Genomic DNA, 26,789 nt, shown 5'->3' with positions numbered 1-26,789 from the left:
CTTGAGGCCATTTCCCCTTGTCCTGTCACTTGTCACTAGTGAGAAGAGACCTGCCCCACTCTCACTGTAAGAACCTTTCAGGAACTGGAAGAGCGCGATAAAGTCTCCCCTCAGTCTCCTTTTCCCCAGACTAAACAGCCCCAGCTTCCTTAGTCTCTCCTCATAGGGCTGATTCTCCAAGCCCTTCACGAGCCTTGTTGCCCTTCTCTGGACCTGCTCCAGTACCTCCATATCTTTCTTGTGCTGAGGTGCCCAAAACTGGACACAGTACTCGAGGTGAGGCCTCACCAATGCCGAGTACAGGGGCAGGATGACTTCCTTAGTCCTGCATATATATATGTTTATATATAACATATACACACCCACACACCTGTACCCCCCTTCTGCCCACCTGTGGATGGCAGGTAGAAGTACCCTGGTCAGTAAGTTCTGGAGATCTTCCCAGTACAAAAAGACCCCTTAGATATTTTGATTAACAAACAGGTAGCAATACAAGCAATGTAATTAAGCTTTATGAAGTACATATGCTGTTACGGTGTAATAGCTGATTTTTAGCTGACTGGGCAGTTTAACTTCCTTCTCAGTAAGATCTCAACCACGTAGTGTGACTTTCTTATCATACAGTAGCTCCACATTGTAGGGATTCTCAGTCTGTGTCTGCACAGTAAGTGCAAGTCCCCCGTACATGCATAGTATGGAGAGAGCTATGAAAGGTGATGCCCATTGCAGAGCATCAACACTGAAAACTATTAATCTCTCTTTAAAAGCAATGTAAAAACTTCACTTCCTATAGTTTAAAATCATACACAACAGCTGAGTAAAACAGATCTTTCTTCTGAAGGTACCAGCAATCAGAAAAAAGCATGTGCTTGATGACCCGATGAAGACAGTCTTATTCCAGTCCCTCCTAAGAGTGGATAATTTCATTAAGCGATTACTGCTTACAGGCCCAATTAAGAAGAAAGGAAATATGGACCAACAGGCTTTAAGGGCTTTATAGATGAAGAAGAAATGCTTGTAGTTAATATGACATATGACAAGCAATTAATCTAACCAGGACACAGCTAGAATCCCAGCTTAAGAAGGTTTTTTTTTTCCTCTCTTTTTTTTCCTTTTTCAATTCCATTTTCTATAAACATTAGCATTTGTCAAAGTGGAGCAGACTAACCACAAACACCGGCCAATAATTTCAATGATTCTGATATTCAAACCACCTTCTCTAAAGCAAATGTAGGGAATTTAAAACGATGTAGTAAAACTAACCCAGAACATTAACTCTGAGCCTTTAAAAGCAGGAACTCTGGGCTGAAAACTAAGAGCTGGGTGACTAAACAAAGGCACAATCAGTAATATCTCATTTTCTGGTAACCTGTAAAAATATTCACAACAGCCGGGCTTTAGTAAAAACTGCACAATAAAAGGTCTGGAAGAACTAATTAATATACACATATATTTAAAAGGACAAGAAGGTAACATTAGCATTATTCATATCCTGGAGTTACGATTGCCAGGTGATCTGCTCTAAAGGAGATCTCACAAGTCTATCACATTCAATAAGATTTGCTATTTCTTCAGAACAGTAAAAGTAACAATACATTCTTTTTTGTTCACTTTTATACTGTGCACTCAACCCCCGCTATCTCTTCCTTGACATTTAACATCTTCATAGCGTTTCTGTCTTCCCAGCTGACAAATACAGCCAAAGAAATTGTTATTTACATTTATGTGGAATCCTTAAATGGCAGAGCTTTAAGAAGGGTTGATGTAATGGGGATATTATCTACAAATTCTAATACAAAAGTTTGTGTGTTTTTTCTAAATTATTTGGGAACTCAGCCAAAATAGTGCACTGTGCAGTGTCTCCGTGCAAAAAACCATGGATAATTGTAAATTTACCTCAGGAAACACAGCCCTTCTATCTGCTACATTCTCAGTTTGTAGTATTAAATTATGCCAAGAAAGGTCACAAGAGCTACAACAGAACGACTACAGTTCATAACAAAGGCTATGTCCTATGATGGTAAGTATCACAGCAAGGTATATAATTAAGAGTGGCTATAACAACAACATATAAATTAGGTACTTATGGATTAAGCAGTCCCTTGGAGGATTCTCTCTTGGCCTAGAAAGCATGTAACAAGCTCCTTAGACAGAAGGCAGTAGCCATTAAGTATTTGAGGGAGAAACAGGACTATAAAATAAAACAAAAACTGACACACAGCAAGAGAAAAAAATCTTAATTCACAATCTAAAAGTGGCTCTCATTTTTGGTGGTTTATTTTAATACACTTACTGGTATGGTTTCCACCCATTAAATCTGCTGACATCTGTTTTGCTACAGAGCGTATGTCAGATAATCCAGAAGTGCAATATCAAATAAACATGAACTGCTTCTTAAGGTGACAGTAGGGAGATGCAAAGCACTGCAGCTATTATCAGGTTTTTTTAATTCCTTGCATCAATTTAATAATCCCAGGTGCCCTGCACACCAGACATACAATAATCTTCATAAATCCTAATTCACAGCCATACCATCTGTCAAAAATATTTTTCATGTCTCCTAATAGACATGCTATATAATTGCTCTCACAGTAGGACAAACATATACGGTTGCGCTAATTTGCTTTACCAATGGAACAGCTCATTGTGAGAAATAAGCCCACCACATCACTGGGGCTTATAGTACCCTGCATATACAAAACCAACCACTTCCATTTGGTTACTTTCTGTAACTGTGAATTTCCAATGAAAGCAGATAAAGACTGAATTATCTGAGATGGAAAACCCACAAGCATGAAAAAATAAATCCATAATATCTCCTTCTATTGCGATGGTGCTGCAGTTACAACTAGAAGCTTTGCGTTTCCCAGTCACAAAGAGACTAATCTAAGTTCTCAGTCCTGCACAGCACTGAGCACTTTGGCCCCCATCCAGAAAAGCACTTAAATGCATGTGCAACTTGCAGTCCACAAGCCTGAAGCAGCTTCGGTGGGATGGCACATGCTTGTGGGATGGCGCCCGCTAATTGGGATGGTGCATGTCTGTGGGATGCCGTGTGCTTGATTGTGCCTAGAGCGCTCATTACCCTGCTTGACCCCCACGTTCCCTAGGGTTAACTGGGCATCAGGACCTTGCAAGCTGGTGATGGAGAAGATACTCCATGTGGGACTCTTCACAAAAGGAGGTAGAGCCCCAACTCTGCAGCAGAGTGAAGCTGGTCAGTGAAAACACCCTTCCTCCAATGAGGCTGTAGATATCTGCAGTTCCTCTAACAGCACCACACGCAACATGGAAACCTCATAAAACAATGCAGATTGCAGGGACTGACATTGCTATCGGAGCTTTTGTTAAATGTTGCAAACTGCAGCAAAACAATCTTGTCTCAAGACTTTATTTGTGCATTAGTTTTATATGAACAAAGAGATACTGGACAAACATAAGTACTTCAATAACTGTGCAGAAAATGAGTCCAGTAGTACCCAAATGGGAAATTCCAAAGACTACAATGGTTACAAAAACATACTCCAGAAAACATGTTCTTTAAAACTCAAACGCGACCTCATTTCCCTTTCAGATAAGGAAGTGACCCATAAACAAACTACGACTTTATTCTTTAAATTGTATTTCTAAAAGAACTTCGTCATGTTCCACAAAGTCAACACCTATTAAGTTGTCAAGTGGATCATGTGTAAAAACACAAGCAAGCTTCCAGCACATTTTCTGTTCAGCTATGCATGAGAAATATCTGGTATTAATTTGCAGCTTAAGAAATATATTTTAACATACTGTACTATGTTTCTGAAGTATTTTTGATTTAATGCTAAAAAGTTTACTATTTCAATTAATGTTCTATGCCTCTGTGACATACTGAGTATATAATACAACGCTTTTCCAATTTTCTTCAATTGGTAGATTTCTCCCACAAATTTATAAGAACATACTTCTGCGCATAGAAATGCTGCTTTCCTAACAGCCAAAATTATCAGTTTCATTGCCATCATCTCTATTTAATTTGAGAAAATGAGAACTCCTCCGAGTAAACATGGAGTCCAAACACGTGAAAACCAGAGACTGGAATTAAAACGTTGTCTATCAGTTTAACTGATGTTGATTCACACATGCATTTTGGTGACACGTAAGCCTTTCCATATAAAAAATAAAATAAATATATATTTTATTTTCATGGTTACACTTGCTATTTTATTTTAAAAAGAGCTTCTGTCCTCTAACTTGTAAGCAAGTGGTTCCTATTCTGAAGCTCCACAGAATTACAGTCACTGGCAGCTTGCAACACCTACTGAGAGCACCACATTAAGGGAAACTATGTCTGTGCAGTCAGTAACCACAATACCATGGCATTTTACTGCCTCAAAATGGCAAAACACACCTTGTTCTGATATGCACGGTTTCAGAAATCAGACTAAAGTTTTGCTATTAACTCTTGCTGACTTATAATCCTACGTTATCAGAAGGCAAAGCTTTCACTGCTGATGGTGAATGAAAAATTTCCGTATGAGGCACAGTTTTTAATTAAAAATTAAAAATGAGTTTCTAGAGTGCACCCCCACAGGCATTATCTGCTCCCAGATTAGCAACAGTGACACACACACACCTCTGGTACTCCAAAGGCTTACAAGGGCTTAGCAGTAATACACATTACAATGGCACTGGGATGGTTAGTTTTGATATGAGAAAGGGACAGGGAAATAATAGGTTAAGGGGGGAAAAAAAGTGCCATAAAAGCACCAAAAAATAAAGTGAAATGTTATCTTGTAAATATCTAAGATTATGCAGCAATGGAAAACAGGTTGATACTTATTGCAAAAACACTTACAGAGGAGGTGATGAAGAAAAAAATACATCTATGCTGTATGCTGACACCTTTTGGAAAGGTAATCATAGATTAAATGTTAAATAAACAAGCTAAAGAAAAAGATATTCATATTTACAGCCTCACAGCACTGAAACAGAAAGCAAACACGCAGTAAGGAAAGTCCATTATACTCACACATTTACAACATGTAACTTAGAATGGTAGCTGTGGAAATAACTTATGTAAATGTCTGACATTTTCCATCACTGCTCATTGCACTATTACTTGTACACAGTTCATTAACACTCTAGCCACAGTTCCATTGTTGCAAATCTCAAGTATAAAAACAAGATACACAGCAATAACCACACAGTCCAGCCTCATATCTCTATCTTTTTCCATTCAATACTGGTGGTCATGATAGTATTGCCATCTAAATTTTATTAATGCTCCTTTTATGATAGATGGCAAGAAAGGCTGAGTAAGCACTTAATCAACAGATATGGGTATGCTGAAACCTTCTGCAAGACATTCACACTTCTCACTTGAGAAGCTATCACAAGTTTCTTCATGCATGAGTAAAGCAGTAGTCTCCTACCTGTGGAGGCTGGTTGTACATCGGTCTGGTCTCGGGAAATGAAGTTTTGTCCTTTGTCTCTCTATTTTGGTCATCAGCTGTGTCACCTATCAAAGTCAGAAAATACCCATTAAGTCACTAAAATCCTTCATGCTAGGGAAGAAGAAAACATTTTGAGTCTTCCTAAAATCGAATTGCATGATTTCTTTAGAAAAGGGAGAGCTCTGTTGCTAAAGTTACATTTTACATTGAACACAAGGAAACAAGCATCCAGAAGCAGTCCGCAAAAACTGGGAGTAAATTGGTCTCTAACAATTCAAGTGAAAGATACAGAGAAACAAAGAATAAGATTGAAAGGGAGCAGGGCTTCTCTTTTTGAAGACTTCAGGACCATTAAGTTCTAACAATGGCAACATGTTAAGCAGGAGGAGATGCAGCAGTGGAGGATCTGGTGTAAGGGCCACAGCTGGGCACATGTGTCAGTCATGTCTCAGGCCCAGGTCAAACTAAGAAGAAGCATGTACGGCCACTCCATTCTCATTTACAACCTAGGTTCTGCGTGGGGCATATCTGTGCATGAGTGCTGAAAAAGAGGAGTAGCATATGCAGAGAAATTCCCTTGCTTTGGCCATCCAGTAAAATCACTAGAGGACAGGCTGGCCACTGCTTTTCTCCCATGGCACGGACATGGCTACCTCTGCCCAGGATGGCACTGATGACACAGATTCCACTTTATTTGAAAAGCTGCAGGTGGTGCCAGTCTCAGATGGGCAGATCTCAGCAATAAAGCAGGGACAGAGCAATTAAACGGCATTAGAAAGAGAAGTAACATCAGCAACCTTCTTAAAAGTGTAAAGGTAGTAAAACAAATCTACCAATCAGAAACAAGAACAAAACCAAAGCCAACCCACTCAGTCTATCTTCTGTAATTGCCTTTGTCTGAGAGAGGCTGTACAAGAAATGGTGAAGATCCTGTGGTTCCTCCTTGTGCTGTTAGTGCTGCTTAGCAAATCGTTTGTAAGAGACAACTTAGAGAGATGAAAAAGACTCAGCTGCATAATTCTGGTTTTATTTTTATTTGAACTGATGGTGCTTTCTGCAGCAGATTATTTTGAAAGCCTGCATTCTTAAAAACAGTCCTGCAGCCACAGTTCTAAAGGAAATGGTTCGTGTTACTTTAGTTTTACTCCTTTGGTAAGCCTGTGCTTTTGGCTTTGCTTAGGAGTGGGGCACCTGGAAAAGCCCATTGGGACAGCAGCCAGCTTCTGCCCATGTCCATTAAGCCTGGAAGCTGGCAGCACCTGCGGCCTTGCAGCCTTGTACCAAGCTGTCACACACCCCAAAGGACCCTTGGGTACAACGCAATACCTAGCAAAATATCTTACAAAAACAAACAGAGATATTTAGTCACTGGGTATGCTTTTAACACACTGTAATAACTGTAGGTCACTAATGCCTACTACTCCATTAATGTCTAAGCTTGTCAAGACCTCCTCTGGAACTGAAAAACGCCTCTCAGTGAACTAGTAATTCTCTATATAAAATACTCCAAAGTACTCGCATTCACATCATCTATTTTAAAAAAGAAAGGGGGTGGGAGGAGTGGAAAAGAAGTGGGAAGAGAACAAAGGAGATTAGGAGTCAGTTCATCTGCATTTTCTTCCTCACAGTACTCTGAAAACACAATAGAAGATAATGACATAAGTAACAGCCACGAAAATAAACTATCTCAAACCTTTAGTTTACACATATGATGGAGAGGACTGCAACCAAACCTAACAGAGGCCTTGTAAATGCTACCTGCAATGAAATATTGCAAAAACTTGAGGAGGCATGAAAACAGTTGGCAGATGTAGGAATGGGAGAGTAAAAGATATAAGAAAATTTAGCAAGATCAGCTTCTCCAGAACTAAGGCTGTTTAAGAATCAACTACCTGAGGAAGCAGTGGAACGTCCACCTCTGAAGGATTTTTGAAAGAGGTTGAAGAAACGTCTGTTGTGAATGCTTTCAGTCCTGCCAACACAAGGAGGATGAATGACCTTTTGTACTCCCTCCCAGTCTTACATTCAATAAAAGATGCAGGAAGAAAAACACAGGATACCCCTCCCTGAGATCAGGATTTGTCAGGGGAACTCGTGCTGGCTGCATGGAACCTTGTGAAGATATGAGCAGGCTGCAGCTAGCTGGACGAAGCCTAATCAGGAGTAAAAGGGCAGAGCAGGTTAGCTGGTCAGCAGCAAAGGGACAGCTAATTGAGATCAATGAGATGACTCACATTGGGTAGAGTCGGGTGTATGCATAAGCATAGCAAAAGAGAGTTACAAAGGATTTTGTTTTCTCCTTGTTCTTACAGATTGTCATTAGAAAGCACTTGAAAGTTTTTACACTGAAAGAAACAAAAGACCAATTTGGTATGTGCTAATGCTATCTGGAATATATTCTTTTTCCTGTGATTAATTTTCCTTATGATGAAAATAAATTGTAGCCTGAAATCAGGACCCAAAGGTCAAAAATGTAAAAATGCTCACAATAAATGGAAGAACAAGAATAGCTCACTGGGAGAGAAAACAAGTATCTTTTCCCTTGGAACTCTGACATCCAGCTCCCACAGGTGGTTAAGTTCATAGTATCTATGGTGTTTCACAATTCAAGTTGACTTTGTAAACTGAACTTTAATGCAGATCTGCTTGCTAAAAAAGAAAAGTGCAAATGGGAAAACCTCAGCATCCTTCCAAATGTTCAGTTATACAGTTCGGCAAACATAACACATGAATATTTATAAAGATGAGTATTATTTGAATTAATGAAGTTATAGGCAGCTGTAGACTAAACAACCTAAGATGTCTATGAGAACAGAACAGTTTTCTGGAGAAAAAACTATTTCTGGTTTTCTTTTTTTGCCTGGTTCCGACCTCAAGTATCCAAATAGATTAATCGCCCTAATTTCTACTAGCCCAACTGATGAATTAACTTTCACATACCTCTCCAAACCCAGCCTCTCCCAGCCTCTCCAGTTCCCAGCCTTATCATGTTTGCCATAACCAACCCATCCTGTTTTGCCACCCCCAATTTTTTTGTTCAGCTTGATTTGATTTCCCATTGAACTCAGTTCTAATCTCTTCCTTAACTGCAAATCAAAGTTTCTCTTCCCTTGTCAGTCTTGCTTCTCAGATGCTTCCCTCTGATCTGGTTTTCCCCTTCTCCCTAGAATCAATTCTTGTCTCCCCAGATGTTAGGATGGTGGACGAAGGTGAACCCCAAACAGACATCCCATGAGAGCAGGCTTTTCAGCACCTTATAAATTCAAGTTTATTGTCCTTGACCAAAAGAAATAAACACTTTTATACATTCTGATATAAATAGGTATGTAATTATTATTTGGCCAAACTAAGCAATGGAGACCTGACTCTGAAAAAATCACAAACAAGATCTCAGTAGGCAGGGTTACCAGCACTCCCCATCCAGCCTTTCATCAGAAATGAATGGTAAATATGTTGATAGATAAGGCCAGAGGGACCACTGTAATCATCCAGCCTAACCTTCATATAAATACAGGCAATAAGATTTCTTGAATTAATTTGTTTGAACTGAAGCAAGTTTAAAGCTGTATTTTAATGAAGAGATAACAGGCAAAATGATTCATTTTACAAGACAATTAGATTCTGGCTCATATATCCTTTGGCTTAAAAGCATTATGCAAAGTTTTAGTCATAAAACTCATATAAAAAAACTGAAGTCATGTATTTAATACATCATGTACTATTTTGAGAATCTAAGCATTAGTAATAGAGGGATGTTGTGTGCAATTTAATATGGTTTAAGCATCAGCGGCATAATTAGTGACATACAGGAGATCACTTGGTGAATTTATAAGGGAAAAAATCATGCTTATTCCTGAAAAATATTCACTTACTGAACAATAGAAATATATTTTCAGGTTTGAAAAGAGAGCGGTAGACAATTATCCTGCTTTCCAGATATTCTCAATTCTCAGCCTTGGGAGGCTGTTTTTAGGTTGTATTTAGCCTCCTTCAGGTCCAAATGAATGACGTTGCACTCAAAAGTCAGACACAGGTTTTTCTTCCACTCTGTGCTGGATTCAAAACAACATTCCCCAAGTTGCACCAGTACCTTCTTCTTTACCACGAACTGCAGACAGGTGTTGACCAGGGAAGAAACATCCTGGTTAGTTTGCAGTATGTACAACCCCCTCAGATCTCAGAATTTGGGGCATCTTCAACATTTGGCATTTAGCTGCCTATCCAGACCTCAGAAACTCCTATATATAAAGGTTCAACCACAAGTTTGGCTTCTGCTCAACAAGGAAGTGGGGTTTCTATTAATACTCTTTCCCCTCCCAGCATTTTGTCATCCTCACACCGTGTAGTCTCTTGATCAACAGACAGCACTTAAAAGCCTATCCCACCCTCAGCCTAAAAAAGAGAAAAGAACTGTAAATACATGTTAGAGCCTTCTTTAGCTTAGACTGCCATTTGGCCTGGTGTGTTCAAGAATGCAATAAGAAAGTGAACCATGTGTAACACAGCAAGCAGTAATGAGATACCAGATACAAAAATTTCCAACTTCAGCTTCAAAGTGAAGATTGTTATTTTCCATTATACTCTAGTTAGTTGTTTAACTATTTCCTTCTTGTCACCACATTTTCTTTCCTACCTAAAAAATGGCAGAAACAAATAGCATTCTGACTTCTGGTTGGAAATAAAAAGACAAACAGCTCTAAGGGAGGATCAGTAGGATCTGAAAACAGGAGATGCTGATGGTATAGAAGCACAAAGGTATTACTGCAGTTTCTCACCCCCTTTTCCTACTCAGAAACCTTCCCCTCCTTCACTGAGATAGCCACAGCAATTTCAAGTCTCTAACAGAATGTCAAACTTCAGTTCATTGACAGATACTAACACATAACACTATTATGGTATCAATTCTGGGGAGATATTTAAGTACTGTAAATCCCTCTCTCCTCTGAACATATGACTCTTAGGTTCCCCTGCAACCTCACTTCTGTGCAAAGGGGTCTGATAGCATTGCTCTTCTCCTGCCTCATTCTGTAGCTTCCAGCTCCTTGAGCATCCATTTGCCTCCAGTCTAACTCCAAAGTGATTCATTAAAAAGTTCCCCTTCCTGCATATAGCAGATTGGCAATCAGCAATGGATGCCATGCTGCTGCTGTTCTCCTCACCACTATTTCCAGCCTCGAGCTTTGTCTCAACTGCTGTGGTCCCTTACAAGAAAAGTCTAAAGCCACATTTAGTGCCAGAGAAGAGTGCAGAGCTGCCAATCCAGAATATCAGTGAAATATCCTTTCCAGGTACATCCTGCCCAAAGAGCGAGGTGTGGAGTGTAGTGGAGTCATTCCAAGGAACACAGATGGCAATATCCAGAGCATAAAATCATGCTTATTTTTTGGGACCAGGACTGTTAACAGAAGGCAAAGGGAAGAACTTTAGAAATATTTGCCAATGATCATGTATTGTATAACAGTACAGCAAACTGTAATAAATTCTAAGTGTTTTGACACTTCCCATTACAGATTAACATATTACTCACTGATCTACTTCAGTCAAATAAGGCAGTAGCTATGTGCTGTCTTCTTCAGTGGGGAGATGGGACACAGATGGATGGGTGATTCTCTTTTCTTAAAACAGGTCTACCAGTTTGTACAGCACTTTTGCTATGCAAACTTTACATTAATTCTCGTCAGTTTCTATATGCATATGACCAAGACATAGTAGGCTCATAAGAATATATATAGTTGGCAAAACAATGAAGTCATCTTAGTTTCAGATCATCTCACCCTGGTTTCATATTAGAGCTTTTCATATCAACAGCAGTTTCATTTCAACAAGCTAATAATATCCCCTTAAAATCCAATATATCAGCAAAAAGATTCTCCACAGCTGCAACTTTCAGCAAACCAAGAGTTTAAGAGTTCATGCAGCATAAGGGTGAATGAGAAAGAAATCTGTCTAAGCCCATGCTAAGGCACGGGTCTATGTTAGACAACGCAGGCCCCCACAGTAAATGTCTGTCAGCCTTATATTGAATTTCAACAGTGCTTTTATAGTTGGGTATTAAGATACCTAGAAATAAAGCTTTTATCAGAAGTAAAACTTACCAGTATCTTCTGTAACTATTCTGATGAACCATAAGAAGATTTATATAAACACTGCAGAGGGAGAATTCTGAAAAAATAGTTTCTTCAAACTTGTGAAAAGGGAGGTGGAAAAATTTCACAAGGTAAGCATTATCACAAGTGTTTTGCATTTGCATAAGATTCAGACCTTATTAAGAGGAAAAGTAATCATGATACTTCCACACCAAGCAAAAAGAAATACTGGGGATCAATCCCATTCCATTTTTTACTGGTTTGATGCTTCCATGCAAGTATCTTCTCCATTATGTGCTCCTACCAGCCTTTCCAAATAGCCCACAAAACCAATGAATTCCTTCACCATTTTCAGCAGACCTCACTCTTCCATTCTGCTGTTTGGAAATCCTGTTCTTGAGTTCATCACTTTATACGCTGCCACACCTTCCTTATCTTAGATTATTATCAGTGTCTTGCTACTCAATACATCTTTCGTGCTGAAGCAACCAGTACAGTACAGATGCAAGGGCTTACAACACATTCAATCACTTTATAAGCAAGAGGTTGAAAACACCAGTCATGCCACGGAAGTACAGGTCCTCCAAGTCACCTGACCCAACAGTCATGCTTATCTGGACATGTGTGCCTATGCCTAAGGGAGAGCTCCCAAACTTTTCATTACCCAACCTACATTAAACTGACAGTGCTCTACAGATAATCCACAGCATATCTACGATAGGCTAACATTCTTCATGAAGGCACACACACATTCGATGCCATAGGTCAGCCTCCATATGTATTCAGCTGCAGAATCTGAAATTAATAATGAATCTTCAGTTCTCCCTGTCATTCACCTTCTCTGTCAAGAGAACCCCTCCTCGTCACAGAAAAACAAATGCAACCTTCTAAGCCCAAGTGAATCACATTTTACTGGGGAAACAAGCCATTTAATTTTTATTTTTTTTTCCCTCTTGTTCTTAAGAAAAGTTTTATAAATTAATTAGTTCTTTCTTTAGACTTCCTGTTTAAATAGTCACTAAGAGCCTACTGCCACGGTCATCTAAACCTGCTTAATCATCTCGTACAATAACTTGATTGTTTTCAGGTGAAGAATAAAGTAATAAGTCCCTTAAGTTTTTAGATGTTTGTTAAAGTTTACACCTAAACTATATTCTCGCTTTCCTTTCCACCTCACTCTCAAATCTATTTCCTGGGTAGTGACTCATTATAATCCACCTTTGTTATATGGATAGTCTGGTATGCAGCAATTGCAAAAGAAGTAATTGAAAGCTCTCTTAGGGTTACAGTCTCTTCCTGGATCCTTTTTGTTTTTCCAAGGGAGGGAGGTAGAGATAATATTCTCTGCCTTTATTTGCTCTATTTCTCTTGCCTAACTTCATCTTTACCTTTTATGAGGATATGAAAGTCATGATCTACACAATCTCTCTTGCATTCTCTTACTTTGATTGGAAGGATGATAAAAAAGTATAAACTCAGAACAATAAAGGTCTTTAGCTCCTAGCTCCTGATGAGCAAGCAGCTAAAGGCTATGTGGAAACAGTAACAACAACAAACTTAGCTCAAGACAATGGTACAGCTCACGGAGTACAGAGCTGGTGAGCAACCTTCCCTTAAAAACATTTTAACAGTCTTATTTTCGAGCTACTTGTTCAGCTAACCTAGAGAGAAACACTGATAATAACGATCACTTTTTCACAATGAAATCAAGATTTTTTTCACTGTCCACATGTCATCATGAAGCTGAGGCCTCCTCCTGTTTTATTCATGGTGTGGTTCATATTAGAAGTGACCTTGGTCAGCACAGGAGAGCTTCTCCTAGCATGTAAAAATCTGCAGTGTAGTCTGCCTGATCAGTCTCTTGGTTACACTGTAAAAGTTCCACATCACCAGATCCAGCATGCATTAAAATGACTTGTCTATCAAAAATTTTGGTGTGGATAGTCTCTTATTTGCATGGGAGAGTTGCTACGTAAATGCAAATCAACAACTATTGCAAAGTTAAGCCAGTTTCCTAAGGAATTAGATTTACATGACCAAACTCCTGTCCCTGATAAGAAGAACACTGTCAAATATGGCTGAAAGTGGCACAGAAGAATAAGATTTTTGCAAAATATAATCATCTGTAGCTGGGCAGTAAAATGAGACCAAGTACCCTTACTGAAGGAGAATCCTGTTGCTCTCTATTCTTCTTGGCCTGCTGGCAGCACAATTAGCAAATACTGCTGTGGTTGGTCACTGCAAATGATGACAAGGGAAGGGTAAGAAGCAAAAGTCACTACATAATGCAGAGAAATAGCTATGGCTATTGCAGAGGGGTAGAATGACTAGGAGATCTTCAGGGAGGTCCTGGCGAAACTGAGGGTTATATGGATTCACTGATACACAGTTTGTATGTGAACATGTGACTGACAGGCACTGATATATCTGATGACAAAAGTTAAGTCATATTATCAAAGCTTTTCTTCAACACGTTTCAGACAACAAGGCTTACAATATTCTGGCTCAAGAAATTTCCTACCCTTAATTTTTCTAAGCAATTTTCTAGAAGGCAGCCTTATGCTGGGATCAACCTGCGTATATATTGGCAGTTGTTAGGGGAAAACTTTATGTCACAACCACCATTGCTTCTGCATTTCAAACATGTGCTTGCAGTATATTTATAAGCATAGCATATTTTGTTTTCCTCTAACACGAAGCATAAATACTCTGTTTGGAGTTTCTGTAGTAGCAAATACAAGCTTATGAGTACATCTAAAGATTTTACACAACGGTTCTGAACATGAAAGAAGGAAATCCTCCATCCAAAAGCAATTATAAGACATTATTCAGGCACCTCTGCCTCTAAAACTCCTTAATACATTAGCTGTGGTTTACAAGATTAATTTCAATTTATTGCTACGTACTTCTGAACTACCTCAGCCTCAGAAAGGAGATCTAAAATCCAAAGGCAAACCAGAAAAAGGGGTTAAGAATTAGGCAGTCTCCACACAAAATAAAACCTAACCCATTCACTCTGTCCTCGGGAGAGGCAAAACCAGTACAGCAGCTAATCTTTGGGCAGATCTTTCTCATGAACAACCAGCTTCACAGATGTTTAAAAGACAACATAATTTTATGTATCGATTTAGTTATTTGGAGCATGTAGGTCAATAAGTTGGATTAATTTGGATTAAAGTGTTATTTTCCAGTTATTTCCGTGCTTTAAGCTGGTTCAGTATTTCCAGGAACTTGCCAGCTTTGTAGGAGAAACTACGCTATGGAACTTCTTGTTTACCTTTGACATAAACGTAAACAACACGGAAACATTTACTTTAACATACACTCAACTTATGGAACTTCTCTGCAGAAATTTTTCACACAATACAGGTAGAATAGAATGAGTACCTATCTCAAAACCCAATGCAACAAAAGCAAACAAGGCCACCCTACAAAAACTGCACTCCTCTAGCGACTCCCTCCTGGCTACTGTTTGAAGAAGTGCCATGTTGTCAGCAGAGTGAACACCACTACCCCAGGGTGAGTTTTCACAATGTGGCTGAGTCAGGCTCACAGCTCTGTGTGCCAACAGAAGCAGCCAAGCCTCTCCCCTAGGTGGTACATCAACAAATATGTACAGAAGGTTTGCAATTTTGATGCATTTTGTTTAAGATGCATTGAAATGAACCCTGAAGATCAAGAATTTTACAAAGATGAGTCCAGAACTATCACAATATTGTTTCTTATTTCTAGCCATGTTCCTAACCATATCCATTCTGAATTCGCTACTCACAAAAGCACAGACCAACAATATCATTGTGCTGTCTTTGTATACGACAAGCCCAGAAACTAACCCGGCCCACACACAAAGGGCTGCATTACTGGATCCTATTCAACCAGCTTAAGGCTAGCAGATGAAATTCTAGGTCATAAAGACCTGAACGCTTGTATATGATTGGCAGCTGCTATGGTGGATTAATGATTTCCACAGAACAATACCAAATCTGGTTTCCATGATGCACTTACTGCGTAACACATACTCTACTCAGGAACATATGCTGTATTTGGAACACAGAATTCTTATGCCATAACCTGCCCACAACTATTATACAGGCAGGTATGCAATGAGAACTAGAAGGAAAAAAGAAATACAGGACCACGAGCACAAAATGACACTCCTTTCTCCCCCAAAGAACACAGCTTCTGCTCAGAAGACAGCTATTTCCAGTCTCCTTCTAGGAAGAGGTGGGGAATACAGGCTGGGTGCCTGCAAGTCCAGCAGGAGGACAGATCCCACACACGGATGTGGTCAGACCAACTTGGCTGACTCAACAGGTAGGCCCCTTCTTCCACTCCACTTTGGGCTGTTTGCCTTTGCTTTCATCCATTCTGGAGCCAGTGATGTTCCCCAGGGCATCGGTTCAGCTCTCTAGCCCAGAAGGACTTCTGGCTGAATCTGATGTGATTCTAGTGAGCAGTCCCAGCTATCAGATACCTTAGCAGTGCCACCTGATGAGAAATTAGGAGGCTATCCAGCAGCTCACTATCCAGCTTTCCCTTTTCTATCACTCAACCCCTTTGAGCCAATTCTCTCTACCAGGAGGGCACAACACTAACACAGAAGACTCACAAAACTGCAGAAAGCCAAACAGCAAGACTATATGTTTGCAGCAGGACAAAGGACCTGGACCCCCCTCTGGAGGCCAAAACATCAGACCAGATAACCTAAGACGGGGAGATTTTCCAGAGGGAATATTTCTGTGCAAAATGCAATCATTTGCTTTTATTTATTTATCTTGCCTGTATAAGGGGGTCAGCCTGGGATGTGATGCGAGGCCATCTGCTTCCTCTGAGGTGACTTCCTCTTCCCTCTCCCTGGAAGGCCCTGCCTTTGCTGTGTCCTAACCCAACAGAAATCCAGACACCTTTTTTTGTCTGAAACTGAGCTGGTTCGCTAAGAAGTCCAGGGGACACTGGATGTGGGGCAAAGGAAAATCCACTGGAGTGAAAGTTGCACCTTTGCTTTGGGAGGCAGCAATCTCATAAAATCAGATCGTCCTCCCTCAGAATCACTCCTGGCTAAACAACTCTAAAATGAGTAAGGTCAGACATGGGAGAAGGTAGCATACAGGATTTTGTCTTTGAGATATCCCACTGTAGTTAACATTAAAGCTTTTGTGGTTAGACAAAATTCTGTTGCTTTACTGTCCGGCCCCAAAGGGATTAATAAGAGACTAAGGACTAAAACCAGTTTCCATTTTCTAAGCAACCTGGAGGTTAGAAGACAATGATGGTTTGGAACTTGCTGAAATGGAGGTGTGTACAAAAGCACAGACTGTTTGGGGGCTCATTTATTGGAAAGAAGGGCAGCTGTAATGCAGGCACTGAAGCGAGGAAACCAGGCTCCCCATGCTGCCACCACCCACAGACTTCCCCCAAAAGGTGGTAACTGTACACCTGCTTCATATGCAGGGATGCATCTTTCCATCCTGTGACTAAATTGGAAGAACTGCTATCAGATGAAGGCACCTGAAGTCAAACACTCCTGTAAGCAATTCTCTCCATCTGTATGCTTCCCTGTGCAGCCTGCTGCAGAGGGCCTGCTTTGCATGGGGGTTGGATTCGATGATCTCTGGAGGTCCCTTCCAGCCCCCTATAATTCTGTGATTCTGCAGCACAAAGGGCAGACCTAACCTAGGCAGCTCTCCTAAAAGGCTGCAATCAGATGAAAAGCTCTGCGATGCTGACAACAAGTTCATATGAGGGTTGCGAGCATGTTTCTACAGCCCTCGGCCACTAAAGTGATTTGGGAAGAAGAAAATGCTAAAGAGCACAAGAGATGTCCCACCCAGATCCAGGTACCTAAGGTCCATCCCAAATTGCTGCCACCCAGCATCAGTGCAGGTGAAACAAGGTCTTCAGTGAAAAAGTGAACTGCAAACAGGGATCTCTGCCTAAATCACAGGAAGATCCAACAAACAGCAGATGCATGTCTGGACTTACACCTTCTTCCAATTTTATGCATAAAAGAGGGATTCTGCATTTGCCTTGCTTGAAATTATTTCTAAATTAATAAAACGCACTGTAAAAAGTAACTACAAAAGTATTCAGAGTAATGACTTCATTCTCTGCATCTGATGTTTCCTCACTTTCCTCAGTTGCAATCAAAAGTAATGAAAATGTGCTACATCTGGGAGTTAACTTTAACTTAAAATCTCAGGACAGGTTATAGGAACATTTCCTCTGTGTTAATACGTCACAAGAGATGTCAGATTCAAAGAAGGAGCTGCCAGTTGCACAGACCCTGCACAGAGTTGCCCAGCTATGCAAATAATGTCTCTTTTATCACTTTACTTCTAACGCATGGCACCAGGTGAGTGCGAGCCACAGCCTGAACCCCAGCAGCACAACAGAAAACTGAGTTCACAAAACAACCCGACCACCCTTCCACGTGCCAGCTAAAAATATCACCGCTCTACCAACACTCTCAGCGTTCCCAGGGGTCCAGCAGGAAAACAGGATTATTTTCTTATCTCAGCCCACATGGCATGAATATATTTACCTGCATTAACCCAAGACCAAGCTGCTCTCATCTGAGAGCCTTACCTACCATCCTCCCAGCTTGCTCCCCATGAAACCAAGTGTCATTTGTGATAATTGGTGCTAAGTGAACCAGAAATGAGAGAATGGTAGGGATTCAGCTGACTCATTAATACCAGTGTAACGGATTAACCCTTTTACATTGTCTTCCCTGCCCCCCCCCAATTAGTCAGCATCAAAGAGGCTTGAGACTGCACTCATCAGAACCATAAAATGGGACAAAGTGTTTGAAAACAAAGGAGGACATCGAGGAGCAACATAATATTCTGCCACAAAGACTGATATCTTCACGGATCCCCTCATACAGTTGGGAGAAGTATTTAATAAAAGGAAGTTAGGCTACATGTTATGGAAAGGGCAGCGAGAGAATGACACAGCTGGTCTGGAAAGAGTGAAATGCTCTGTCTGTACAATTACCCACAGCTCCATAGCAAACCGGTCACGTATATGAGGAATGTATGGTGCAGCACGAAACACACAACTGGCCAGCTCCAAGTACGAGCTACTTATTAACTGTCGCCATGAAATTTCTTCACAAAATGCTAAAACTCAACCTTTTCTTTTCTTTCCCCCTTTCATTACTTTTATCATTTAAACACGTGGGTGGCACTTTCTGATTTGTGATGCAAAGCAAGATATTTCTGGTTTAGTCAAACATGGCTATTTAGAAAAGTCTCTTCTATAGCAAACTGTCAGTCTGAGGTTTGACATCAGATGAGATGGAACGCTTATTTCCCCATGCCGACTTGCTTTACAAAAAAATGCTTCTAAATGCATAACTGCCGTAACTGCCACTACAGATTAATGGCTGCCCTCGGTGCCTCTATTGGCTTCTATTTCATCCCATAAAATACAACCGCTTTTATTTGTCGAAATAAGTGCATGTAGAAAACAGTGACACATGCACTGCCATTCACACAAACGTCCCAGACAATCTGAGATAAAGACCTCTGCCAAATCTGTAGCAGTGTTTTGGAAGAGCGCAGCATTTCTGCTGTGCAGTTATGCACACATGCACCATCACCAAAACCCAGATTACTGCACGCGGAAACCTGTGTGCCAATGCCCAAGACTTCAGCTCTGTTTTATGCAATATTTGTGAGAGCATCACGGAGTAAATTCCTGCCTGTGTAAGTGCTTCTCATCCTTTTAAATATTCAGTTACAGTTTAGTGAGTACTTTGCTCTTAAGACATCCATTGGGCATTTACATTTGTTTCACATAGTCTGTCTCAATTATACTGCAGCTGTCTCCCAGGGCAGAGCTGGCCATCTCCATCACCAACAGCCACCACAGAATCTGAAGTTCTTGATTAAAAAGCGAACGGTTTTGTGAGCAGAGCTCAAACTACCGCAGCTGCTCCATTTCACAAACCCAGCACCATTCAGGAGGGAATAATGGCACCGACTTGGAATTGTTCTTCCTGAGAGTTTTCACAATAAAAACAAACCGTGCTACTTCCAAATTGTCAAAGACTTAAAAAAGAAAAAGAAAGAAAAGAAAGAAAAGAAAAAAAGAATGATGGAAAGAAAAGGAAAGGAAAAAAAAAAAAAAGTCTCTACTATTCTGGAAACAAGTGTTTTCTTTTTACTCCAGGCTTTTGATTTCTACGTCAGTGTTCCTCTATGAATTAAAAACCAAAACTGAACACAGCCCCTCCCCCAGGCATGCACACACACACCACGCGGGTTCCTGCAGGCTCTCTTAATAACTGCTTACAGCAAGTTTGCAGATTTATTAAATAAGAACTGCAACGCTCCAACCTAAACAACCCCCCCTCTGCAAATACGACTCTGTTAGACCATCAGCTAATTGTTGCTCATGCTGGTACGTATCAAATTCAGTGGCAGGATAACTCATGGGAGATATATGATGATAATGATTATTATTTGTTTACATTAATGCTATGATAGACTGTAATTCCCTTCATAAAGGCAAAATATGGCTCCTGATTCCCTGCACTCCAATGACTTATGTCCTTTTTTTACAACCTAAGAAACAAAACAATGTGAGAACAGAAAAGAGCATCCAAGTAAGCCAGAATATGCATTTAAGAAAGAAAATACTTATAACTGATACAACTTGGCGCACAATTTTTGTACACCAACTCCTTTTCTTTTAGGTAACCGCAACAAAATGTAACTATTCACAATAACAAAAAGAATAAGCCAACCAAAACATACCAACCAAAAAGGTGAAGCAGAATTTTTCAGGTTTGTTGAAATGATTTAATGGAAATATCAAAACCAAAACCCTTTCATAGGTTTCATACCATATCCTAACACCACTGGTATTAGGTATTAGGTAAGGTAAGCTATCACATGTCCAGGAAACACAGCTAAATTTCATGCAGTGTTTCCAAAATAGGGCATGGCCAGTTGGATTTTTTGAGTTCTCAGTTATCTGGCTACATGAAATCCATTTGTTGTCTTTGTCAAAAATAAGCAGTACGCAGCTGAAAGCACTTTCTATTTGATTCAAATGAAACAATTCAGGAATTTTCCTGAAGTTAATGCTGACTGATGCAAAAATCAGAACCCTTTCATGGCATTAAAATTCCCTCATTTCCCAGTAATGAGAAAGAAAAGCTGTGCTCAGTTGAAGAATATTCTTTAAAATATTGCCTATAGCTTCCCTGTCACCATTTTATTCATTACCCCTTAATCCCTTAGAAGTTTCTGGTTAAATACAGACTCGACACTATAAAATGCTTCAGAACATTGTCTTTTTAGCATAGAAAAAGAGGAAAAAATCAGAAACAGACTACTTCACTTTTCTTGGAGCTGAAGATGGGTTGGTTCTGTACGGCCAATTAACAAGGACAGTTTTTAGGCTACAGATTCTTAGCACCATTTTTAGCAAAATTAATATCCTTGTTGCTTTTTAAGTTCAGCCTGAGAGCAGTAAGTGAGGATGACAAACTGGGTATCTTCTGACCATTGCTTTTAAAAGAAATCTCACTGTTTGGAAAAGAAACCAGGTGGGTGGATTTGGCTTCACAAATCAACACAACGCATCCGAAAAGGTTATCAGATTTAGAACTCGTTTGTGAAGTTTGTTGAGCTTTTTTGTCTCTACTGTAAACAAAAAAAGACATTGTGAAAGACGAAGAGAAACGGAATGCTTATCTGCAAGCAAACAATAATTTCAGATTTCAATGGAAAGACTACTTTAATTCTGGAAACCTTATACACCACGGCACACAACTGATATGTTTGAGGCTCTTTTGTTTATTTGTTTTCGATGTAAATGTTCTGCACCTATGAAAAATAAGGATTTCAATGGTCTAACTGTAGCTGCCGTCACAAAGTTATTCTGCTACTTTCATTTTTGAAATGCCTTCTAGGTAGTTAAACTCAGCACGAATTCTGAACTTCTTTAAGCGAAGCTACTTTTTTAACTTTATTTTTAAAGCTACTCCTTAATAGCTGTCAAACAATATTTCTACCTTAGCAGGACTGTGTGCAAAAATAGAAATACGATTTCTCAATACTGACACTAAGAACAAAGACTTACAGTTTGAATCTATGTTCGATTTTTACTCCAGGATACATATTTATCCCAAGACAAAGAAGAAGCCTGCTGTGCATTTGACTTTCACCACTGCTACTTCAGAAGACAAGGAGAACACAGGCTCTGTGGAGCCCAAGTGCCAGGGAGAAGACTTTAGCTTACAACGGCAGCATGGAGTCCAGCCCCACTGACCCAACATGCTGATGTTCCCCAACCCTTCCCATACAAAAGTATTGCTGTAGTTCTGGTATTTACAGAATTATACACACCTCCTTACACACTATCAGTCAATAAAGAGACAAAGAATTTAACTTTTTCCCCAGAGCAGAGCTTGCAGCGATCTCTGTACCAGATTCAGATTGAAAGAACCAAACCAAACCACGTACAATGCAATCATCAGCCTCTACTTCAAGGTGGTCTTCTAAGAGGAACAACTCATTTCAACCAAGTGGCACAAGGATTTAAGTCTCAAAAATAAGTACATCATCTTCCCAAGTTTCATGAAGAAAACAGATGGACAGACAGAAATGAATCCTCTGACTGCAGAAAAACCTTCAGACAGATCTTTCAAGAAATGATGAGACAAATCCAGAGGGGTCAGGACAGCAACGATTCACGCTCTCCCAAAAAACCACCACGGTAAATCCAACTCTCAACTTTATTATTATCATTTTTATTATTATTATTAATTTTTAATTTATTTTTGCATTTTCAGGTCATACACAAGGAGCAGAGGGCAAGAAAGCAGGACTGCCACAACTTACATGCTGAACCTATACTCCCTTTTGAATATTCACATCCTTATCTCTTCCAACTCCTCTAAGGTATTTAGGAAGCAACCAGTGTACATTGCTGTTCTCCCATTTCAGAGCTCAGGTGAGAGCAGGGAAGTTGTCTCAATTGAATTCATCAAGTGTGTGTGTGTGGGGGGGGGGGGAATGGGGAGAGACAAGTATTACAAGTTTGTAGTGAGAAACCCATTTGATGTCTGTAATGTTATGCACCCTCCATGGCAACATTTTTATATTCTATGGATTATTCTTATAAAAAACTTACTATTTCAGAACGGGGAGACTGAGAAAGTTAAGAGTCTAATCTCTTAACAGTGTAATAAGTGCTTCATCAAGAAGATTATGTAATCAGGAGGTTTGGAACCAAACAAAATGCAGAATCATCAGTGGGATTCAAACTAAATAAACTCTTTTTTAACCATAGCAGAGCATTACAAAACTACTACTGTAGTTTTTACTTTTGGAGATACTCTCCAATTCACTCAGATGGAAGACCTGCAACTACAGCAGTGCTAGTAAGATAAATCAGGTGACATTCCTCAAGGGCTCAAGAGAAAGCTTGTCTGGAGCACGTAAACTGAGGTCAAAAATGAGTCAGCCTCAAACAAATCTTGAGATGTACATTTACAAACACATTCTTCATAAACAACTACTTCAAAAGGAAGCTAAAATTGGCCAAACATTTAGAAAAAAAAATAAAAATGAAATGTGATCAGTATACCTTTATGAATACAAAAATGTGCTGCACTTCCACAGCAGTCATTGTGTTAGATATTTAGCAGGTGAGAAAGTTCGTACAGGGTATTACAAGACCCATCTCAGCTAGTTAAGATTGACAAGGATTTTGCGACCAAACAGAAGGTACAACCCGCAAAGTCTAGCTGAAAAATAGTATCAGAATAAGAAATAAGTAGACCTAACAGAATTCAAGGGGCAAGAGGGAGAGTTTGGATTCAGTTCTTGCTCTGTTAAAATACCCTGGGAGTAATGGAATCAACTGGATAAGCTCTGTTAGGAAGTAAACCTTGATAAATGTTTTGAACAAGATACATACATTGTCACCTACTATGTAAAGCAGTGAAATACCAGGCATTTTCTTCCCACTCTGTATGTTCTAAGGTTGAATTCTGACTAAAATAATCCTGGATTAAAACTATTCAAATCACATGAACCCTTTGTTCTCAATCATCTGCACTTCCTTCAATTTGAAAGAGGCAGAGCTAATACTGATGTTTGGAAGAGTGTAACACCATCGGACTCAAACTCTACAACAAATTTTTTTCCATTACAAAACCCCCGATAAAAGTCCTTTCCAGTATGGACAACTGAAAGACAATATCAAGAGCCAATGGATTAATTTCAGCACTACAATACAAACATTAAATATTACATGACAAAACAACACTAATGTCTCTTTACTGTGAAGGAACATATCCCACAATGCTTACCCTTATTATTACCTTATTCCCCTACTCTTCTACTACAACATTCAAGATGGGGGAGCAATGTAGAGCAATGGCTGCGTAGGATATAGTTTATAGCTTGTATTAGTTTCTTACTGATTATGATAGGTGACAGAATTTTTATTTCTTCACATAGCATTTATTGACACAAGTTTGTCCTGAAAAGGCAAGTCAGTCCTGAAGCAGGCAGTGAGCCTGGCAAAGCCGTAAAGCTGGAAGAAGAGTTGGAGAGGCTGAAGTCAATGACACACAGAGCAGCTGAAGAAAGCAAAAGCACACAGTCTCAGCCCATGCTAGAGAAATCAATGTAAATATGAAGTTACTGGCTATGGAAGGGTTAAATCTTTAAAAATGAATTTAGTTATGGTACAGCAGAAAAATATGCTGTAACACTGCCTGGGTCCATTTACAAGTCAAGGCAAATGGGAATCACCATTTGGGAGGACCATGCTCCTCTGGGCTAGGTGATACTCCCCTCAGCTTAGATCAGCTGCTCTTCATGGCAGTATTCATCTACCAGGGCTTTTGGTAGCTAAACAAAAAAGTCATCCCTTGGTTCAACACCTTCTGTTTGACTTAATGAGGCCCTTCTATGCATTTTTATCTCCCCGTTATGCCACTTCCTTTCTACACTCTCATTACTGCTTTCTACTTTGTTCATCAGCAGCACAGCATCTCTGTATTTTTACTGCAGCTCCAAACATGAGCCCTCTGAATGGTATCTCAAGCTGATTTCACTAAGGCATTTACCTGAAGTAACCTGATTTTGTTCTCTACAGATGAGGCACCATGCAGCCATCCCCAGGGCTGGGCCAGCTGAAGGCCTAAGAGCTGGCTGCAGTGCTGCTGCTTTACCCGACACTCTGCTGAGAGCTCAGTTTGTTTGGCAGGCAGGAAACGCCAACACGTGTGTGTGTGATGTGGGGGGGGTGGAGGGGGGTGACTTGTTTTGCACCAGCTTAGTGAAATGAATCAAATCGACAAAAAAGCAGACACTAGACTGGTGCTAGGTGCAGGAAGAACAGGCCTACAACCACTCTAACTCATCAGCCCCATCTGCACCTGAAGCAGAGGTTGCTTGAGTGAAGAAGATCCATGAGCTTGGCCTCCACTGGTCCCTTATCTTACCTCTATCTTTTTTTTTTTAAACAGAAGAATGTTGTAAGAACAGTTCTTGAAGCTAGAGCTGGGCTGTGCCTTGGGACTGTGTGGGTACTGAAAGACAATATTACAAATGGTATCACTATTTCAAATAATAATAATAATAAAAAAAAACAGTACTGCATTAAGCTCAAATATTTTATCACCTATCACACATTAGATGTGGAACACTTCATTGCACAAAGTCTTATTATGCAAATAGATCAGTCAAAAAGCACCGTATCTTTGGTGCCATTTTATGTTACGTATTTGTGATGGGTTTCTCCAGAGGTAGGCACTACTTTCAAATTCTTCATTTTACTTTGAAATTATCCAGAATTAGGATATTCCTTTTAAAAAAACCACAGAGGAAAAAAAAATATATATTAAAGCTCAGCTGAAAATGAATTGGGGTGATTTAAAAAAAAAAAAAAAGAAAAGAAAATCATCTTATGTTTATCCAGTGGAATCTAAATGTCTTCTTTAAGTTGCAGCCTGGGATTTAGTTCAGAATGCTGTGTTGCACATGCCCTAAATTTCATTTGCTCTTGTAATTCCTCAGGATATCAGCACGTTTTCAAACAACTATTTTAGGACATTCACAGTTCCCAGGATGTTGCCGCTGTTCCCCAGAATTTCACTTAAATTACCTCCCTGGTGGACAAAGGTCTTAAAACATTGCAGAAGGAAAAAAGAAAACAAAAAACCAAAACCAGTTCTAAGTATGCAAACCTGAGACAAAACATTGGTGTTAAACATTAACTTCTGGACAAGGTTGGCATGCTCTTACCTGATGGCAGTGGGTTGTGCTCTGCTCACTGGGCCAGACTGCCCTGCCAAAAAACTACCTGTACATAGCTGCATTGGCTCAGAAACAGATAGAAAATACATCCCAAACCTCTGCAAACCAGACATGTTTATTTGACTCCTTTTTATGCCTAATTTCCAACAAGATTGTGTTCTTGTGGGCAACATTCCTTTCTGGGTAAAAGAGACGATGCAGATCCAGTTGTTTTCCCCACACTCTGTTCCCTCTCTGTCCATGGTTTCTGGAGTTGATTTACATTAGAATTACATTTGCATCTTTCTATTTTTAAATCTGGCCCATTATTTCCTTCCTTTTAATTTTTTATGGTGGCTGAGGAAAGAGGAAGGATTTATTTTTCTTTTTTTCCTCCTCAAATAACTAGAAGAGTACCACCAAGTAATGTATGCTTTGTAATAGACAATTTAAAATCACCAATTAAACAGAGTAAAGAGCAGCAGCATCAAACTCCCTGGTATCATTAGAAAACTTATCACATCCATCAAAACTCTAATGAACATCTATTTGGCATTAGTCTTCCTGAAAGCAACTCCAGTACAAAAAACCTGCCATGTGATTTGGGTACTAAATGGAAATGCGTACCTTTCCCAAAAGCCTTCACATGTGATGCTTGGAAAAGCTGCAAAGAAGCCAGAAATTCCAGATAACAGAGCTCTTCCACATAATGTTACTGCTTCCCTTCATTGTGTTTCCCTTAAAATACCTTTGTATCCTCTCATGGGGTTTGATACTGGTCCTATGAAAAGCAGTTAGCTTTAGCAATGAAAGATCAAGCCTACTATAAGGAAAGCTCTACTACCCATATGCTGCAAACAAGCTTGACACAAATAACGATACGATGCAATATAAGGAATTCAATGAAGGTACCTAAATTAGAGCCTAGTGACTTTATATGGTTACCAAAACTATCTGGGGGGCAATTCAAGGTATCGAAGCAGAAACACAAAATGTTTTATATC

At 39.7% G+C, this 26,789-nt stretch overlaps 1 protein-coding gene across 1 annotated transcript in view; it reads right to left on the bottom strand.

Moving 5' to 3' along the window:
• UMAD1 (UBAP1-MVB12-associated (UMA) domain containing 1) overlaps positions 1-26,789 on the bottom strand; it is a 70,710-nt gene that overhangs the window by 13,325 nt on the left and 30,596 nt on the right. The window contains exon 3 of the mRNA XM_072327233.1: positions 5,412-5,497. Coding sequence (XP_072183334.1) covers positions 5,412-5,497 — 86 coding nt within the window. The remainder of the gene's footprint in view (positions 1-5,411; positions 5,498-26,789) is intronic.

The sequence above is a fragment of the Excalfactoria chinensis genome, chromosome 2 (genome assembly GCF_039878825.1).
Source record: "Excalfactoria chinensis isolate bCotChi1 chromosome 2, bCotChi1.hap2, whole genome shotgun sequence".
Lineage (NCBI taxonomy): Eukaryota > Metazoa > Chordata > Aves > Galliformes > Phasianidae > Excalfactoria > Excalfactoria chinensis.
Note: the sequence above shows the minus strand (reverse complement) of the source record. Positions and strands in the feature narration are given on the sequence as shown.